The 21684-nt window shown below is 37.8% G+C and overlaps 1 protein-coding gene across 2 annotated transcripts in view; it reads right to left on the minus strand.

Moving 5' to 3' along the window:
- Nucleotides 1-1585: 1585 nt before the first annotated feature.
- LOC129748792 (leucine-rich repeat and calponin homology domain-containing protein-like) overlaps nucleotides 1586-21684 on the minus strand; it is a 234464-nt gene continuing 214365 nt past the window's right edge. The window contains exon 10 of one of the 2 annotated variants that reach the window (XM_055743545.1): nucleotides 1586-12122. In XM_055743545.1, the coding sequence (XP_055599520.1) occupies nucleotides 11805-12122 (318 nt within the window). In that variant the 3' untranslated portion in view covers nucleotides 1586-11804. Of the gene's footprint in view, nucleotides 12126-21684 lie in introns of both variants that reach the window. The other variant, XM_055743544.1, reaches the window with a different exon arrangement.

Consider the following 21684-nt stretch of genomic DNA (forward strand, 5'->3'; position numbering starts at 1 on the left):
TGTCATTTTTGTCATTTTTGTCATTTTTGTCATTTTTGTCATTTTTGTCATTTTTGTCATTTTTGTCATTTTTGTCATTTTTGTCATTTTTGTCATTTTTGTCATTTTTGTCATTTTTGTCATTTTTGTCATTTTTGTCATTTTTGTCATTTTTGTCATTTTTGTCATTTTTGTCATTTTTGTCATTTTTGTCATTTTTGTCATTTTTGTCATTTTTGTCATTTTTGTCATTTTTGTCATTTTTGTCATTTTTGTCATTTTTGTCATTTTTGTCATTTTTGTCATTTTTGTCATTTTTGTCATTTTTGTCATTTTTGTCATTTTTGTCATTTTTGTCATTTTTGTCATTTTTGTCATTTTTGTCATTTTTGTCATTTTTGTCATTTTTGTCATTTTTGTCATTTTTGTCATTTTTGTCATTTTTGTCATTTTTGTCATTTTTGTCATTTTTGTCATTTTTGTCATTTTTGTCATTTTTGTCATTTTTGTCATTTTTGTCATTTTTGTCATTTTTGTCATTTTTGTCATTTTTGTCATTTTTGTCATTTTTGTCATTTTTGTCATTTTTGTCATTTTTGTCATTTTTGTCATTTTTGTCATTTTTGTCATTTTTGTCATTTTTGTCATTTTTGTCATTTTTGTCATTTTTGTCATTTTTGTCATTTTTGTCATTTTTGTCATTTTTGTCATTTTTGTCATTTTTGTCATTTTTGTCATTTTTGTCATTTTTGTCATTTTTGTCATTTTTGTCATTTTTGTCATTTTTGTCATTTTTGTCATTTTTGTCATTTTTGTTATTTTTGTTATTTTTGTCATTTTTGTCACTTTTTAATTTTGTTTTTTTTTTATTTTCGTCGTTTTTGATGTTTTAAGGCTGTCATCAAATTATTTCAGGAAAAAAACACACCTTTTATTGCTTTTGGATTATGAAATTTATATTTTATTTCAGCCATTTTATTGTGTGTTGATTGATAGGTTCATAAATCTTCTCAAATTTCTTAATCCCGTTCTTTTTTCTGTTTGGTTGTAATTTCAATAAATTAATATTCGACAAAATTTACATCCTTTTTTTTATTAACGTTTGAGTGAGTGGGTTAATTGAATGCTCTTCCAGTATTCCAGTAATGTATTCTAATTTAATAATCGTTTCCCCGTATTTTTGGCAATATCTATTAGGATAAAGGTTTAGTTTTTTTGTTTGTTTGCATTGCTGTACATGATTCTTGGTTCAAATGGTAGGTACTTTAAAAAAATAACAAAAATTGTTCGTTTCAACAGGGAACATTTCCAATTGGATTATGACTATTTTTTCCAAAACTTTGAAACCTGCTCGAATCTAACGAGATTATTTTTCGAAGTTTTTTGAAAGAATCCTATATTTTGTGGTATTTTTTTTTTGTCGATGAATTCCTTGTCTTTAAACAGTATGTTTCTGGATTTTTATAAACAAATCAGGACTGAAGGATATAATTTAGGATTCCAAATTTTTCTCCCGAAACTTCGAACAATTTAAAACCTAATCTCGTTAAATTCGGCTCTTTTTCTACTGGTTAAATTGGTTTGAAAAATTGACAACAAAAAGTGCTCTACAGTATTCCAGTTTGTGTATTTGACTAATTTCAGCAAACAGGTGTGCTGCTGACTTCATGAAACGGAAACATTGAACAAAAAAAACGTTATCACTTCGATGATTAGCGGCGACATTTTGATTCGTTACCAGAGAAAACGACATTGAGACGGTTCTCGATTGCTTTCAGGAGGTGTATTTCTGCTTCACTTAACGTCTTACTACTGGTTATAGTTGTGGATTATAATTTATGTTTTGGCAAAAACAAAACTCTATATCGCATTATTGTGTGTAGCATAGCATTTTTTTCTGTATGCTTGATGCAACCGTGGCGAAAGTGATTTCACCGTTTTCTCCTAAATTGATTCCTAACGTTTTTTGGCCTTTTCCTACATAGAAATGTTTCTTTACACAGTATACAAAAATCTAGCTTCCCTCTCATGAACTCTTATCTTTGCCCGTACATATTTTGTAAAACTGCTAAAAAATCTACGGTTAGTTTATCTTTTTGTTTTTGGTTAGTACTACTATTCAATTATAAAGAAGTTGAGTTTGTCTAAAATCGAGATCGTTCTGCAAAGCCAACAATCAACGGAATCATTTCAACATCCTCCCGTCAATTTCTAGCCTTTGTTGCTTTCGAGTTACTACAGTTAGGTATAAAGGTACCATCAAAAGAGAGTATCATCAGTCGTTTCGGAACATTGCGCAAATGGTTTCTTTTTGGTTTACACCTATAACCTTCAAAATTCGACACTTTTTCTCCTTCTATTGCGTTACCTGATTGCAATTAAACTGGTTTATTTTCCTGGATATTTAATTTTCACATACGAACGATAAATATTGACACAACATCAAACCGACAAATCAGGGACTAGTTTGATATTATTTGATTTGAGTTACTTTAGGTATTAACTTTTTTTTCGGTTTTTTTACATTTAAAGATAGCTAGAAGGAGATACCTGTTTTGCGTTTGAGAGCATTGAGACGGGTTTGGAAGCCTTAGTCGCTGTCGGGATTGAATCGATCGAACTTAGAATTGAAATTATACTAATGCCAAATTCTAAAACTGGAAATAAATCCAAAAATGGACCACGAATGGACTCGTCTATTTGAAAGCGAGCATCCAAAAACGGTTTCAACCTCTTCAGAAGGCTTACAGAGCATTCTGGTGATCCTCCGGACGGATTTGGCAGCATGTCTCTACACGAACAAAATGCTAAAACAAATGTGTTCAATTTCTAAGTTATTACTAAAACGACCGAGCTCAGTTAACCTAAACAATAGAAGGTCAATAAGTCAGAAACCATTAGGTGAGGCCGTCAGTCCGAAGTCATTGGACCTCCGGAATTCGAATCGAAAAAGTTCGAGAGATAAGTTTCGTTGGAAGTTCGTCAAGCCAGCATTGAGGAGTTCAAGTAGGCGTTGCATTGCAAAGGGCGTCAAAAAATTTCGCTCCGTAAAATAAGTGTTTTGCCAGAGGTAAAAATAGTATAAATACAATTGAGCCAACATGGAATCCCGCAGATTTTAACTGCGAATGTGAATATTGTGAACTAATTATGAAGTGCGCTGTATCAAATGGGAAATTCCCGTAGATATTTCATACACCGGAAAGACGTGAGAAGCGGCAAAACGGCTACAGAAGTTTCGGTTTCAAAAGGTCTTAGTATCAAACACCATCAGCAGTCACGCCAACTAAAAAGGAACGGATCTGAATCAGTGAAGAATTTATCCCCTGGATGACAACTTATTTGGTGAGATCTAACCTTTTTGAAGGCTGTCCACGATGAAATAGCCACACTACGAAATTGGTCTAACTTTTTAATCGTTGGGTAGAATTTAATGAAAATTTGGATGGATTTAGTTCATAGTGCATTGTTTACATCCCGCAAGTTTTAAGTCCTGTGATCAAAACTCGAGTCGAAAGAACAGCTCGTACGTGATAAAATCTTGCGCATTCATCACGAGAACAAGGAGCTCTCGCATCGTTCCATCGCTAAAACGTTGAAAATCGCGAATTCCACGGTATTGCGAGTAATTTAGCGGTTCGAGGAACGATTGATCACCGATCGGAAGTCCAGAAGTGAAGGAAAAAGTATTGCGTACAACAACAAAAAATCACAACCGCTTAGTTGGGGCCTTCAACCGAAATCCGAACGCCTCCGTTCGGGATGTGGCTAAGGAGCTGCACGTAAGCCGAAGCTTTGTCCAGAAGGCCAAAACTAAGGCTGGGCTTCGAACGTTTACGGTAAAAATGACCCGTAATGTCGACGAGAAGCAGAACAAATCCGCAAAAACCCATGCCAGGAAGTTGTACCTCAACATGCTGACGAAAGTTGAATGCTGCATCATGGACGACGAAACATATGTGAAGGCCGACTTCAAACAGATCCCCGGCAACCTGTTTTTCACGACCAAGGATAAGTTCAACGTTTCGGAGCATGTCCGCACTCAGAAGATGTCCAAATTTGCGAAGAAATTCCTGGTTTGACAAGCCACCTGCACGTGCGGGAAGCGAACTGCACCTTTCGTGACCCAGGACACGATGAACGGACAGGTGTACATGAAAGAGTGCCTCCTGAAGCAGCTGCTTCCTCTCCTGAAGGTCCACAACGTCCAACAATCTTATGGCCGGATTTGGCCTCATGCCACTACTCCGAGGACGTGCTGAAGTGGTATGCCAATGGTGGACAATAAGGTCAGTTTCGTGCCGAAAATGTTCAACCCTCCCAACACTCCGGAGAAGTTGGAAGTTCGTCAAGCCAGAATCGACGAAATGGTCGCCAAACCAGTATCATTGAAAGATCGTCGATCCGTGAATCTTTTGAAAGATAGTACAGATTGGCAGCTACTGAATAGTCATTCAGCGCGGAACCATTCGGAATCATTTAGATCCGGAAAAACCAGTGGAAGGGCATCGGATTGAAGCCATGGAATGCCATCGAGCCAGAGTCACTGGTAGGTCGTCGGTTCAGATGCCATGGAAGACTGTCGGACATCCGTAAAATCAAGAGGGGCAACTGAGAGGTCGCTCAACGACCTGTCATGGAGTCGGAGCCACTGGAAAGTCTTCAGGCCGCATTCACTGGGGTTGTCGGAAAGGTATCACGGAAAAGCGTGGGGCGTATTGGGTCATTAGAAGGTGGTCGAATCGAGCAGTTGGGAGAGCATTGGACAGGAGTCATGGCAGGTCGTCAGACCATGGGCCACTGGTTCGACTCTATTGCCTCCTCTACAATGTTGATGATCAGTACCAACATAGCATGGTTCATGATGGAAGTAGGCAACCTATGGCTCTTTAACATGTGGACAGTAGAACATTTTATTGCCGCTGTTTTCTCACTTCGAATATAAAACAACTAACAAATTGAACAGCGAATTCAGCTGTGCCCTGTCTATCCATCGGTTTTAATATGTTGGACATCAGTGGGTCAGATGTATCGAGTGGGGGTTTGATATGTCGTCTCTCAACCATGAGAAAATGATTGATCGAAGCTCAAGCGGTCTGAGTGGGGTGAACAAAAAACCACGGGCAACAGGAACAGCGATCGAGATATAGAGGTATGGACAGAACCTCCACCTGAACAACACCACGTAGGTCCTTCTTATATTCCATCATGGGAACACCTTCTACGAAGACGCCGACAATACATACAACAGCGTGGATATTTTGTTGACTGAGGAAAGACCCTGATATCCAGGCCCAACCATAATGCGGCTTCGAACAGCAAGTAACCGACAGCGAGGCTGAGACACGGCAAATATTGGTCCTTCGAACCGGATCTCGCACCAGTTGAGCGAATCCGTCTTCTTGTGTTGTGTCTACTTCAGACCCAATAGCGAAACTTCTTTGTGTGCACCGCACACACACACACGTCCGACTATATCCTGAATACTGCAGCATGCTAAGCTTTCGTCGTTGTAGCTGGGGATTATAATCTATCGAGTATGCATTGGAGCTACGACGAGACTGAAAATGGATTTTTGCCAGTGAACGCTTCACAGAACGCTGTGATCGAATCGTCCGATAGCTTCCAGGTTATCACAGTTATGTTCCCTCGTAAACGTTAATGGCTGAGTTCTTGACCTCATTTTTATAACCCGATCAAGGTGGACTTGTGCAAACACCAAAAGCTCTTTTAAACACTGACCGTCATCATCAGCCATTAAATTTACTCCTTGAGTATAGTTCTGATGAGCCTATGGACATGGGTAGCCCTCTCAGACAAAATTTAGACTTTTCGCATTGCAACGTCGAACGAGTTGCTGAATTATTAGATGAGACAAACTGGCAATCAGTTTTCGAAGATCTGGCTGTCGTTGATGCGGTTTCTGTATTCTACTGTCAGCTTCGGCGAGTTTACGCCCCCTAGACGATCCACCCACCGTAAGCCTTATAAACTTCCTTGGTAGAATTTTGAACTTCGAATAAACCGCATTTTGGTCCGAAAAGCCAGCGCTACTTCCGAAGTAAGACTAATAATAATAAAGCACACCTATTGAGACAAGAAGACGAATATTCGGCTCTGCGCAACCACCTTTGGACTATACATTCAGAATATTGAACGTGATGAAAGCAAGATCCCTCTACTTTTTGGAAGTGTATCAATAGCCGCCGCCTCACAAAAATTGTTTCTTCATCTGTCAAGTTCTAAGACCGCACATCGGGTACTACGAGTCAGCTGATTTGTATGCCGAATTTTTCAGCAGTGTGTATAGTTCGTAAACCTTAAACTCTGACGATGCTTACTTCGAATGCCACAGCCTGATTTCACTATTGAGGAGGTTTCTATTGATTTGAGTAAGCTCGATCCGTCGAAAGGACCCGGTCCTGAAAGGAATTCCATCGTCGTTGGTATAAAAAATCGCAGCATCTCTAGTAGGATTGGTTGATCTTGGATAGAGTCCTAGCGTTTTAACCTCTATATTCTTGAGAAAACCAGAACATTTATAAAATACTCAAATAATCTTAAGTCCCATAGAACGGTTGCTTGAAAGCTCATTCAGCATTGAATTAAGCTACAATATTCTGAAGCATTTTACTCGGCTACTTCCGAAGTAAGACTAATAATAATAAAGCACACCTATTGAGACAAGAAGACGAATATTCGGCTCTGCGCAACCACCTTTGGACTATACATTCAGAATATTGAACGTGATGAAAGCAAGATCCCTCTACTTTTTGGAAGTGTATCAATAGCCGCCGCCTCACAAAAATTGTTTCTTCATCTGTCAAGTTCTAAGACCGCACATCGGGTACTACGAGTCAGCTGATTTGTATGCCGAATTTTTCAGCAGTGTGTATAGTTCGTAAACCTTAAACTCTGACGATGCTTACTTCGAATGCCACAGCCTGATTTCACTATTGAGGAGGTTTCTATTGATTTGAGTAAGCTCGATCCGTCGAAAGGACCCGGTCCTGAAAGGAATTCCATCGTCGTTGGTATAAAAAATCGCAGCATCTCTAGTAGGATTGGTTGATCTTGGATAGAGTCCTAGCGTTTTAACCTCTATATTCTTGAGAAAACCAGAACATTTATAAAATACTCAAATAATCTTAAGTCCCATAGAACGGTTGCTTGAAAGCTCATTCAGCATTGAATTAAGCTACAATATTCTGAAGCATTTTACTCGGCTCAAGATTTAAGTTCTTATCGATACTTTCAAGTCTCATAGCTAGGTTGCCGAAATCACAGAATAATCTGAAATTTGCCAGAATTGCAAATATTCTTCACAGAATCTGTATTAGAAATCACAGAATATTGAAAATTTTCACAGAACTTATAGAATTTTTACATTGTGTACATACTTTTGAAATAAAGAACTATTAACCTCATATTTTCAATCTAATAATAATGAATGAATAAATCCGGATTTAAAAAAAAACCGGGCTACCGGGCCGGACCGGACTTTCCCCATTTTGTATTACATATCCGGGAAAACCCGGATAAACCGCTCAATCTGGCAAGCTTAATATACACTCAACCAAATTCACGGAAAGTTAAAAATTCTGACGTTGCATTTGAAAACATATTTTTTTATTGCTCATACATTCGATGTTGAAATTTATAAGCTTTCCTATCGTTTGTCACTATTTACTTCAGCATAATGCAGCCCTCGTGCAGCGCTCCTAACAAAAATTTAAAAGATCGATCTTGCAGAGATCGATCTACTTGCTCCGATTTTTTAGGTGGATCGATCCTAGAACCATTCAACCATTCGATCTTGGGAATCGATCTTTTCCAGAAGATCGAACAATCCTAATCTCTTGCCGTATCGCTACGTATAATTTTCAACAGCTCTGAATGTTCTTTTCCCAGCCACTGGAAAGTTGCTTCAGTATCTCCAATCCTAAAATATGGAAACTCTCACCGTGTAGAAAACTACAGGCCCATATCAATCATGTGCTGCTTTTCCAAAGTGCTCGAGTCTCTGATATATCAAAGGCTATTTTCAGCAGCTAAACCGATACCCATCGAATACCAGCACGGTTTTGTAAAGAAAAGATCGACGCTGGCAAATCTGATGTTGTAAATGAATTGCCCATCGCAACAATTAAAAAATGCAAAATATACCGACTTTGCCAAGGCTCTCGACAAACTACACCATAGCATAGCAATAACAAAGCTTGAACACTACGGGTTCCCTCCATGGATAATAAAATGGCCGCATCCGAGGAAAACACTACAGAATTCGATATGCTATTTGGTGTTCCACAAGGTAGTCACCTAGGGCCGCTTATCTTTGTACTTTTCATAAACGACATAGCTACCTACCTCAACTCGACTAAACTACTGTACGCCGATGACCTAAAAACTTACAATTTACTAATCGAGTCCCTGACTCGATAGTAAATTGCATTGCGCTTCAAGAGAACATGAACAAATTATTGTTATGGTGTGATACGCATGAGGTGGAATTGAACGTTGGAAAGTGTAAATGCATAAGTTTTTCAATACTAGAGCATCAATTGTATTCGACTATTTGCTCGATGATTCCACATTAGAAAGAGTTTCAACGATAAAAGATCTCAGAGTTACTTTCGAGCAAAAGCTCTCGTTCGCACAGCGTATCTCGACAAAAAAAAACCATCTCGACTCCGGCTGGGGCTAAGTAAACCACTCTCAAAAGTGACTCAGGCGGGTAGAACTGAAAGAAATTACTTAGAAGATAAGAAGACCTGTAGGAGAATAAAGTCGTCCCTTTTATCTCTCAGAAACGGCAACTTCGATATGCGCTGTCTCTTCTCACTAGAAATGATGCCATAATGAAAAGAAACAGCGCATATCGAAGGGGATTTGTGGTCCTTCGAGCCGGATGGTTGATTCAGTGATCTCAGTTAGATGCCGTATTCAATCACTAATCACGAGCACTCACTCACGTTTTTATTTTTCCCAAGCACGGGATTTACAGATTTTAATTATCCCAAGCACGGGATTTATCCGCTCAGATTCAGATTTTGTCAGAGGATTTGTGTCAATAAGCACTGGAAGTGTTTACTGGAATATTACTGATATTTCCTACTTGCGGTTTATCACTTATCTATCACTATGACAATCCGGCCTAAGAATTGATACGTCAAGTTCGGAGAGTCTCGAATACACTGACGCACTTGAATATCAAGAAATGACATCTCCAAGAGCTCCAGCAGGGCAGCCCCAGGATCCTAATGACTCCTTTGGCCATTCAGGAAGGAATGCTGGGACAAATGTTGTAAGTGTAGGCAATGGTGTCCCAGATCTCGCCATTATGTGGGATGCGTTAAACACAAATAGAAGACTGGCCACAGGCTCGGCATACAGGGAGCTGATAATGTTTCAGACAAGGCTGTACTGGAAACAGGATCCGTCTACGATGATCATGTCCGATAAGGACCTGATTTTTGTCAGCTTGATAGTATGGGCTAGGGTTCGTAATCTCCACCTCGCGAACCAAAGAGTGTCGCAAATGGCACCGTTGTGTGGCCGGCTAATGATACCCATCACCAATGAGTTTTTGTTGGGTGAGGAGCAGGCCTTAGACCTCCTCAATCATATGTGCAGGTATATTTACCACAATATAGGGGAGTACTCCCAAGCTGATGAACCGACTACTACAGCCCAGTTTGGTCTGACAGCCGACAACCCCACACCAGCCCAAATAAGAAGTGCAGTGCTGGTCAGAGTCTACGGACAAAGGGACAATCAGATTCGAGCCAGGACTCTTCCGTGTGGTGGCTGAATATACTACAGCCATAGTATCTCTTGCCAAGCGCGGAACAGTTACTGATGCGTCCTTGAACAAGATCTCGGACGATATCCGAGATGGTATACAGGTCAATACCGCCTTAGATGTTGACCAAATAAAGTTCGTCTACGCGACGTATAGGACGATCATTTCGGCTGCTAAGGCCCTGCAAGTATTCACTGCCATGATAGGGAGAATACCGGCCAACGCGGACAGGCTAGTGACTACCCCTGCACAGGCTCACGGGGCTGGACTAACCGCTATCTCGACCATCCGGCGTGCACTTAACTCATATCTCGATTTTCTCTGGGGTCAGATTATAGGATTTTTCGGTGCAGAGATGGTGCACGTTGAAGCAGCTCTTCGGGTTGTCCAAAAGAACCCATACTATGCATTCGGCGGGGACATGACCGCTGTTGCATCTCAAAATTATAAGAATGTGGCATGGATAGCAAAAGAATTGCTGGTTAAACTGGAAAATGATGCACCATTAATGCGTTATGGAGGGTGGATCCGAAAGCCACAGCGAGAAGTCCAGTTAAATGCCATGATAGACACCTAAGTCCAGGGAAGAACGGCTTGCCAGCAAAACAAGAAGTGCCTGCTGCACAGGTAGAAGCCCTTCTCCAAGCGGCTAGGGTTATTGAACCACAAGCACCGGCCGAACAAAACCCTTGAGGATGAGGGATGCTTTGATGATGGTGTTATTAATTCATATTTTACGTATATTGACACATTGACATCAAGAAACACCTAACTTTGATTGCAGAGGTTTTTCTCCGGGAATATTATACCAAAAACGCCCCGTGGAGTCCGTATGACAAGTTTTTTGATCTCCAGCAGCAAGTGGCCTGAAGGGCAAAAAGTCGAGCTGTCCTGATGAATTTCCTAAAAGTAGGTTAATAAGGCGGTGCCAAACACTGAACTTGGCTGGATATCCTAAAACGGCAAACGCATAAATTCTCATCATAACTGACAACAAGTACAGTACATGAGAAGGCCATGTAAATCTTGCCGTTGCTAAAAATATCCAAATATGAGTCCATCTACCGTGAAATGAAATCATAAGAGAACAATTCCCTTCATTCCGATAGACTTCGACACTCGACCAGTATAACTTTCATGCGGCAGGTTGTCTCCTGTAATACATGGGCCCTGGAGAGGAGCAAGATGTAGGTTCAATTCCTACCGGGAGACAAGACGATTTCGCATGTTTTCCAACATCAATTTTCAACTATTCCCTGAAATTTCAACTTACACGGTTGGATTCATTTCTTCACAAAAAAGTTTCGCTGACTGAATGTTTGAATCAAAACCCATCTTTGGGTCACAGTTTAAAAAGTAGATAACTAGTTTTGAAGTAAAATTATATAAATTTGAATGAAAAAGTTTCTGCTTACAATGTAGCACTTCAATTGCCGAACCCTGTTATTTGAATCATAATTTTGTTTATTTCATTAGAAAATGATAAAAATTTCATACAAAATAATTACAATATTAAAAACCAACTTCATACTGATTTTTTTCAAAAGTGAGGCATGTCAAATTATAACGAATATATAAAATTGTTTCAAAAAATTCGTCCGATCGGCCGATTCAATCCAGACATAATCAAAAATATAAACGTAAACTATTACATTGAGAGATACTAGGATCAAGACTACTACTTTTTGGGATGTCCTATGTCACTTGAGGTCCATGCAAGCTTCGTCGACACTTCGCCCTTTTTAGGGACGAGCCACTTCGCCGAGCCGAGATTGCATGCAAACAAATTAAAACTAGCCTTAAAACGAAACCCTTTGGGTCAAAATGTTACACAAGTTACTACACTATACAACCTCCGGATTTAGATCCGCCAGACCTCGTCATCCAGGGTAGCTCGGCTCAGCGGACTCAAGACCACCGTTTCCGATGGGGTCCGATGTCCGGGTGAAGAATCTCCGGCACGGTCCCGTTCCTGCGACGGGCAGAAACAACCTTCAGCGAATCGCAGCAGCACTCCTTCCGGTCAAGAACTTCCGGCACCGCCAGCAGCGGCCACCGTCGAAATCGGCGAGGTGGTTGCACTTTTCGGTCCCCCGTTGCTGCCGCTACTACTGCTGCTAATGCTGTTGCTGCTGCTACTTCCGCTGCTGGTGATGATGGTGGTAGTCGTGAGGCCACTTCCGGTTCCTGTCCCATTTCCGGGACTACTGCTGTAGAAACTTCGCGTCGGCGATCGGACGTTGGCGGCCGGGTTGTGAAATTTGAGCAGCTCCACCACCGTGATGGCCACCTGGACGATGCCACGCCCTTCCAGGACATCGGCCGCACAGCACAGTAGGTTCTGCTGGATGAAAATTGGAATTTGGGGGCAATTTGGACATGGAAGGAGACAGGATGAAAAACAATTGATTAGAACATGTTTAAAACTTGCTATCTTTAAATTTAAAAAAAAATGTTTCAAACAGTAACACTCAGTCTTAGCGATTGGTTTTTGAATTCAGTTTTTTTTATTAACATATTAACCATTAAGTTTAAGCAGTTTCACTATAAGTGAGATAGTAGGTAATGAATGATCTCTTCGTAAGCACATAAACCTATGCGAAACGTGTGTAAATGGGATGAAAATTCAGATCCAATGAACTCAAGTTTTTTTACTCCAAAGTGTTTTCTTCTCATAATTTATTTCATGTTGATTAGATGCCTAATTTGTTTTGTGAATACTGAAAGGTTTTTTTGTTCCAGAAGGAATGGTAGATTTTTTGTAAGTAATTTTACATACTAATATTTATTAGTGTTATACAACATTAACTTATCGAAGTATACTAAAAAAAAATTAGATTTTTACGAACAAACTTCAGCTGCATTTTAAGTAGTTGTAACTCATGCTTAAGCTTCTGCCAGATTCTTTTAGGTGCTGATAAGAACTTGGGCTTATCCAAATTTATCATTTTTTTCTTTTGAAAAATGAAACTCACTTCTCAGTTCTTATTACCCGGAAGTTATGAAGACAATTTTCTTAGCTCAAATTGATCAGCTTTACTCAAGTTATAACGAATCTAGCTAACTACATACATTTGGTAGCAATTCAAAAAAGCCACCCCAAAAAAGCTTTTCTTTAAAAAAAAGCTCAGTCTACTTCCTGTTTTTTTTAAATCCAAAAACGCTAACGGTGTCAAAAAAGCTGGCAGTACTGGTTTAGAAAAGCTTTTTTTTCATTCTTTATCAACACTTTAAAAGCTCAATTTTTACTTTTTGATTCAGTCACTTAAAATTGTCGGTTGTGAATTTATAATTCGTATAGTTTGATTTTTTTTCTCATATGTTTGCTCAATTCAGCCAAAGAAAACTCATTGTTTATTGTTTGATAATTTTGTTTTGATTACATTTTCGTATTTGAATTTGTGAGTTTTTTTTTGCATATGTTAAACCATACTTTAGTAACTAACTAAGCTAGGATACAATAGCAGACTAAGTTTTTAAGTCTAAGAACTGCCTAAATAGATTCGTTTGGACGTAGATAGTTTAAAGTATCGCTGCGAGTTTTACAAGAAACTTTAGAAAAAAATAACTTGATTTACACGGTAAATAAAAATAAAATAAGATTCAAGTTTCTAGAACTTAGAAAATAGGCTTAAAAATATGATTGTTTTTTACGTCTTATAGTTAGAAAAGTATTTATATCCTAGGACAGAACCTTTAATTTGGAAATGGAATGTATGGATTTTTTTTACTTAAAAATAACGTAAACTTAAGGAATCTAAATTGTTTGTAGAGATATTTTTTTAAAGATTAAAATAAAATCAGGTAAGCTTTGATTTGGTTTGAAGTTTTAGCAGATTGACTTAACTGAGAACATTTCCGAAGAATGAGTTCAAAATTTACAAAGGATTTCCCAAAATATGAACGATTCCAAAATCTTAATCATAAATTCTCAATTTGAAGTTCAATTTTAGTTATAAATTCTGACTACTTCTAAATAAATTCTCTACTTCGCAGTTCTGAAATAATTATCTGAACTTTGAATGCTGAATTCTTCATAGTCAAGCCTAAATAATTAACTCTGATTTCCCTTTACAGAATTGAAAATTCGAAATTCCTAATTTTGAATTTTTTTAAATGCATTCTGATTCCCAAATATTCATTTCTAGAGCTTATTTTTTTTTATTTCTGATTTTTTTAAATATACATTCTCGAATCTCATTTTTCCATACTGAATTCTTCATTCTGAGTTTTCAATTCTGGATTCTATTTTTAAATCCCTTTGGTAGATTCGAAAATCTCAATTCAATATTCTGATTTCTCAATTGGGAATTCCTGATTCTCAATTCTTGAATCTAAATTCCAAATATTCTAGCCAGAAACCTCAAATGCCTCAGTATTCAATTTGAATTTCTCGATTGCATTTCTGAATTCTGAATTCTTAAATCCCAATCAGGAATTCACACCTTGAATTCTCAATTCTGTCTTTTCAATCCTAAATTTCTTCTGAATTTTAAATTCATTTTCAAATCCAAATTTTCAATTCTGGATTCAAATCGGTATTCTAAATGCTGAATTCCAAGTTCTGGTTCCTCAGTTATGAATTCTAAAATCTAAATTCTGAATTAAGCATTCTCAAATCTTTATTCTGAATTCTCCCTTCTTCAATCTTTCTCAATTCTCAACTCTGAATTGTCAATTCTCAATTTGTTCTGAATTATGCATTCTCAATCATGAATTCTCTATTCCCAATTCTCAATATTGGACTATGAATTCTTTCAATTTTTAATTTATCAAAACTAAATTCTCGGTTGTGAATTCTTAATTCTGAAATCAGAATTTATTGATGATTCCCATTACTGAATTCTGATTTAGAAATTCTCAATTTAAAACTGTTGATTTCAAAACCTCAATTCTGAATTCCCAATTCCCTATTATTTTATTTCTTATTAGTCCATTGCCATTCTAAATTCTCAATTCTGAAGTTTGAATTTTTAGTTCTGAAATCTAAGTTCTCAGTTCTTTATTCCAGATTCCACAGTTTTTGAAAAACCTTTTCAAGAGTCATCATGTCTATTCTCGAAGTATTTTTTGAAAGGCCTTCTTGTACAAGTAATTTTCAAAAACCTTCTCAAGAGCCTTCTCAAGAGCCTCCTCAAGGGCCTTCTCAAGAGCCTCCTCAAGGGCCTTCTCAAGTGCCTTCTCGAGGGCCTTCTCAAGGGCCTTCTCAAGGGCCTTCTCAAGGGCCTTCTCAAGGGCCTTCTCAAGGGCCTTCTCAAGGGCCTTCTCAAGGGCCTTCTCAAGGGCCTTCTCAAGGGCCTTCTCAAGGGCCTTCTCAAGGGCCTTCTCAAGGGCCTTCTCAAGGGCCTTCTCAAGGGCCTTCTCAAGGGCCTTCTCAAGGGCCTTCTCAAGGGCCTTCTCAAGGGCCTTCTCGAGGGCCTTCTCGAGGGCCTTCTCAAGGGCCTTCTCAAGGGCCTTCTCAAGGGCCTTCTCAAGGGCCTTCTCAAGGGCCTTCTCAAGGGCCTTCTCAAGGGCCTTCTCAAGGGCCTTCTCAAGGGCCTTCTCAAGGGCCTTCTCAAGGGCCTTCTCAAGGGCCTTCTCAAGGGCCTTCTCAAGGGCCTTCTCAAGGGCCTTCTCAAGGGCCTTCTCAAGGGCCTTCTCAAGGGCCTTCTCAAGGGCCTTCTCAAGGGCCTTCTCAAGGGCCTTCTCAAGGGCCTTCTCAAGGGCCTTCTCAAGGGCCATCTCAAGGGTCTTTTCTTGGGCCTTCTCAAGGGCCTCGACGGCCCTCGAATGTCTACTAGCAGATTTTTTGGTTGACCTCCTAAATGGTCTGTAAGACCTTCTCAAGAGTCGTCACAGGAGAATTCTAAAAAGTCTTTGTAAAAATTTTCGCGAGTGGTTTCAAATGTCTTTTCAACATTTTTTTGGAAGTGTCTTTTCAAAAGCCTCAAAACGGCTTTTCGAAGGGTTGTTTGAAAGGTTCTTCTCAATGGACTTCGTAACGGTTTAATCGAGACTCGTCTCAGGGGCCTTCTAAACGATCTTAAGAGTATTGTCAAAGATGTTTTTAAAATGTCTCCTCAAATGGTTTTTTAAAGGCCCTCTCCGAAGGCTTTCTGAAGAGTTTACCAAGAGTTTCGAGTGGATTTTAGAAAGTTTTCATGAAAGTCCTTTTCAAAGGTATTCTTCTACAAGTAATTTTCAAAAACCTTCTCAAGGGTGTTCCTAACACTTCTTTTAAAAGATGCGTTTCAATGACTTTTCGTATAATTTTTTTCAAGGCGTACTTGAAAGGTTATTTCAAAGGGTCTTTTGTAGAGTCTCAATTGTCTCACCGAAGGTTTTTCAAATGCAATTACGAAAAGCTTTCTGAAAGAGCTTCTCGAATGAATTTGAGGGTCTTCTCGAAGGTTTTTGGAAAGGCCTTCTCAAGGGTCTTCTCATTGCCCTTCTCAAGGGCCTTTTCGAGAGCCTTCTCGAGGGTCTCCTTACGGGCCTTCTCAAGAGCTATCTCAAGAGCCTTCTCGAGGGCCTTCTTGAGGGCCTTCTCAAGAGCTTTTTTAGGAGCTTTCTCAAGGGCCTTCTCAAGGGCTTTTTAAGGGCCTTCTCAAGGGCTTTTAAGGGCCTTCTCAAGAGATTTTTGAGGGCCTTCTCAAGAGCCATCCCAAGGGCCTCGACAGTCATCTGTAATGGTCTTAAAGGGTCTTATCCAAAGATTTTTCAAAGTTCTTTTAAAAAGCCTCCTCGAAAGATTGTTTGGAAGTCTTCTCAAGAGTCTCGAATGTCTTCTAGAAGAGATTATTGTTTGACTTCCTAACTGGTCTATAACAGTTTTCTCGAAAAGATTTTTAAGACCTTCTCAAGAGTCGTCTCAAGAGAATTCTAAAAATTCTTTGTAACAATCTTCGCGAATGATTTCAAAGGTTTTTTCAACAGTTTTTTAGGGAAGTGTCTTTTCAAAAGTCTCAAAACAGCTTCGCGAAGGGTTGTTTGAAAGGCCTCCCTAAGGTTCTTCTCAATGGACTTCGTAACGACATAATCGAGATTCTTCTCAGGGATTCTGCTCAACGATCTTAAGAGTATTGTCAAAGAGGTTTTTGAAATGTCTCCTCGAATGGTTTTTTAAAGGCCCTCTCGAAAGGCTTTTTGAGGAGTTTACCAAGAGTTTCGAGTGGCTTTTAGAAGGGTTCATGAAAGTCCTTTCCAAAGGTATTCTTCTACAAGTTATTTTCAAAAAGCTTCTCGAGGGTTTTCTTAACACTTCTTTTAAAAGATGACTTGCAAGGACTTTTCGTGGAATTTTTTTTTCAATGCGTACTCGAAAGGCTTCTTCAAGGTCATCTGTAGAGTCTCAATTGTCTCACAGAAGGTTTTTCGAGGCCTCCACGAAAAGCTTTCTCAAAGGGCTTCTCGAATGAATTTGAAGGTCTTCTCGAAGGCTTTTTGGAAGGCCTTCTGAAGGGTCTTCTCTTTGCCCTTCTCAAGGGCCTTCTGAAGTGCCTTCTCAAGCGCCATCTAAAAAGCCATTTCGAGGGCTTCTCGAGGACATTTTCCAAGGCCTTCTCAAGAGCCACATCACGGGCCTTATCAATGACCTTCTCAAGGGCCTTCTCGAAGGCCATCTAAAGGGGTTTCCCAAGGGCCTTCTCAAGAACCTTCTCAAGGGCCTTCTCAAAGGCCTTCTCAAAGGCCTTTTCAAAGGTTTTTTCAAGAGCCTTTTCAAGAGTTTTTTCAATAGCCTTCTCAAGTACCTTCTCAAGGGCTTTTTGAAGGGTTTTTTCAAGAGCCTTCTCTAGTACCTTCTCAAGGGCCTTTTTAAAGCGCCTTCTAAAGGGCCTTCTCAAGGGGCCACGATGGTCATATGCAATGCTCTTCAAGGGTCTTATCCAGAGTTTTTTCAAAGGTCTTTCTAAAAAGCCTTCTCGAAAGCGTTTTTCAATAGTCTTCTCAAAAATATCAAATGTTCGAATAGATTTTTAGAAGACCTCTTAAGAGTCGTCTCGAAAAAAAAAATCTAAAAAGCCTCTGTAACAATCTTTCCGAATGATTTCAAGGGTCTTTTCAACAGTTTTTTACGGGATCTTTTGAAAGGTCTCAAAAAGACTTCGTGAAAGGTTGTCGGAAAAGCCTCCACAATGTTCTTCTCAGTGGACTCCGTAATGGCATAATCGAAATTCTTCTTAAGGTCTGCTCAACGATAATAAGAGTATTGTCAAAGAGGTTTTTGAAATGTCTCCTCGAATGGTTTTTTAAAGGCCCTCTCGAAAGGCTTTCTGAGGAGTTTACCGAGTGTTTCGAGTGTCTTTTAGAAGGGTACATGCAAGACCTTTTCAAAGGTATTCTCAAGAGACAGCTCAAAGGCATCCTCAAAGGTTTTTTCAATACCCTTCAAGTCAGTTGTGAAATTTTTTGTTGTGTGTCACTGAATAAATCGCATTGTTGTAAAGCCTTTTTTTCTCTCAGATAAATGATTCTGAATGGTCGTCGGAAATTCCATCAAGTCTATTCCATGAAGTCAATCAGCTAAACCAAAACCAATGTTTTTTGTACAAACGTGAAATGAAATCTTGTTTTTCTTTGTTCTCTCTTTGTTCGGAGTACATGTAAATAAAAATTAAGGTAAAAAGGTAAATAGTTTCCTTTCCAAATGTATAAATAAAAACCAGTTCAAGTACTTTTCAGTGACTAGACAGACAGATCGATTTTGTAAGTATCTTTTTTTGCAGATTTGACAAAAAAAAACAAATAAACAAAATAGTTTTGGAATGTTTGAATACTGAAAATTTCGCTTTTGCTCCTTTCGAGCTTCCTTATTCTGCAATTTTGCACTGCAAATGTGACTTCTATCGGCTCTACAGTAAAAGCTTCTAGAAAACTATAGGTACTTTCCTTAGTTAGTTTAGTGGGTAGGTAGAGTAAGGTGGATAAATACAGTTCCTATATAGCGTTTGAAATTAACAAGTTTCATTCATTAGTCCCTAACTGTTCTCTAGCTAGATTGTTGCTTCAATCTTCGTTTATGGGTATTTTTATTTTTCATTTTGAAAACTTCTCTTAACAAAATAGAGTTTTAGTTTGCATTACACAATTGATGTTTCGGTTCAAGTTTGGTTTTGTTTGTAGATGAATTTCGGTAATTTCTGTGTTCCTATAAATGGATAAAGTGTATGACAGTAGATAGTATGATGTTTGTCACCAGTGTTTTATTTTTATTTTATTTATTTTTTTTTCGAAACAGATTGACATCGTTTAACGATCTGCTCTTGATTTCGTCACATCACTGTTTTTTCACTGGGATGAAAAATAAGGCAACTGCTTTACGCTCCACTTGGTTAAAGACTTACTGGGTGAGTTTTCAGGCTATTTTTTGCTTGTATTTCTACAGAAGTACACAGGTCGATTGCATGTTTTTGTTTTACTTTTGCTTTTTTGGTATTTTCTCACATTTTATTGAAGTTTCAGTAGTGTATCACTCAGTGCGAGTGCGCTTAACATCTTCTATTTAGTAACTACAAGATTTTGATTCTACTTTTTCAGTTTAAAATTACCTACAGTGAAGTACTATTGTTAAAAAAAAAGTAAACACATATGATAAAAAAAAATTGAATCTGAATGGAATAAATAAGAATATGGTATAAATGCCGGAAAATAAGGTTCATCTGTATTGCAGTTTAAAAGGAACTTGAAAAAAAATAACACACTCAAAAATCACGCTCGAAAAAAAACACGAACGATGATAAACGTCTTGTTGTCTTATGCCATAAGTAAAAGAGGGAAAAATCTAAGCCTCGGTGGAATGATTTCTGAATTCAGAATTCGTTTGGCGAGAGCAATGAAATGATTTACTTTGAGATTGCGTTTGATGAACAAGAGAAAAAAAATGTATGAATGGCGGCATATGTGGTGCATTTCTAGGCCAATAAAACTGAAATTTGAAAAAAAAATAACACATAGGAATGAATCTTGTGTGCAGGATGATGAAAACAGCCAATCAAAATTTGTTGTAAAATTTCACTTACCAATTGGAATGAATTTGATTGCTTTTTGCTAACTTTTTTTGTTAGCTATATCAACGATTTTAACAGTTCTTTTCCGCTCGCAATGAAAAGATTGAAAAATCGGTCTGATTTGGGGATTTTCTTGGGATTTTTTGAGAGATAATAACCTTTTGTTCAGTATGATTTAATCTTTTAAATTTATTTTAAACTACTTTTTGAAATGCTGTTTGTTGCTATTTCTGGTTTTCGATGCTGATATCGGATATCCCATCTTATTTTGGATTCATACATTTGCAAAGTTGTTTACTATTTTCGGCTTCTAATTATTCAATTTACGTTTTGAATATTCGATTGTTTTTTTTCTAATTTTTAATTCTGAGATTTAAATCTTCAAATTATATTTTAACTAATCGACGTTTTCGGCTTAAATTAATCAATTAAGAATTCAGATACAAATTCAAATTTCAAATTCGTTATCAGATTCAGAACTGATATCAGATTTTTTTGGTTTCAGAATTCAGATTTCGATTTCAGAAATCAATTAAGATTCCACACTTCAAGTTTCAGATTAAGATTTAAGATTCAGATTTCAGATTACAAATTTAGAATTAAGACCCTGATTTCAGATTCAGACTAAGGTTTCAAATTCCAATTTCTTTTTTCAGATTTCTATTTCGGAGTTTAGATTCAGATTCCGACTTTTGATTTCCGAGTCAGAACTCTGATTGAGATTTCAGGTTCAGATTCAAATTCAGATTCAGATTTGCGATTAAAATTTCAGATTAAGATTCCGACTTTTGATTTTAAATTCCGATTTCAGATTAAGAATTTTGATTCAGATTTCAGGTTCAGATTCAGATTCCAAATTCAGATAGATTCAGATTTCAGATTCAGATTTCGGATGCAAATTTTTGATTTTGATTCAGATTTCAGATTGAGAGTTCAGATTCAGATTTTCGATTCAGATTAAGATTCCAGATTCACGTTTCAAATTTTAAATTCAGATTTCAGATTCAGATTTCAGATTCAAATTTCAGATTCAAATTTCAGAATCAGATTTCAGATTTCAGATTTCAGATTCAGATTTCAGATTCAGATTCAGATTTCAGATTCAGATTTCAGATTCAGATTTCAGATTCAGATTTCAGATTCAGATTCCAGATTCAGATTTCAGATTCAGATTTCAAATTCAGATTTCAGATTCAGATTTCAGATTCAGATTTCAGATTCAGATTTCAGATTCAGATTTCAGATTCAGATTCAGATTTCAGATTCAGATTTCAGATTCAGATTTCAGATTCAGATTTCAGATTCAGATTTCAGATTCAGATTTCAGATTGCAGATTTCAGATTCAGATTTTAGATTCAGATTTCAGATTCTGATTTCAGATTTCAGATTTCAGATTTCAGATTTCAGATTTCAGATTCAGATTTCAGATTCAGATTTCAGATTCAGATTTCAGATTCAGATTTCAGATTCAGATTTCAGATTCAGATTTCAGATTCAGATTTCAGATTCAGATTTCAGATTCAGATTTCAGATTCAGATTTCAGATTCAGATTTCAGATTCAGATTTCAGATTCAGATTTCAGATTCAGATTTCAGATTTCAGATTCAGATTTCAGATTCAGATTTCAGATTCAGCTTTCAGATTCAGATTTCAGATTCAGATTTCAGATTCAGATTTCAGATTCAGATTTCAGATTCAGATTGCAGATTCAGATTGCAGATTCAGATTTCAGATTCAGATTTCAGATTCAGATTTCAGATTCAGATTTCAGATTTCAGATTTCAGATTCAGATTTCAGATTCAGATTTCAGATTCAGATTTCAGATTCAGATTTCAGATTCAGATTTCAGATTCAGATTTCAGATTCAGATTTCAGATTCAGATTTCAGATTCAGATTTCAGATTCAGATTTCAG

Source organism: Uranotaenia lowii, chromosome 2 (assembly GCF_029784155.1).
Source record: "Uranotaenia lowii strain MFRU-FL chromosome 2, ASM2978415v1, whole genome shotgun sequence".
In the NCBI taxonomy this organism is placed as follows: domain Eukaryota; kingdom Metazoa; phylum Arthropoda; class Insecta; order Diptera; family Culicidae; genus Uranotaenia; species Uranotaenia lowii.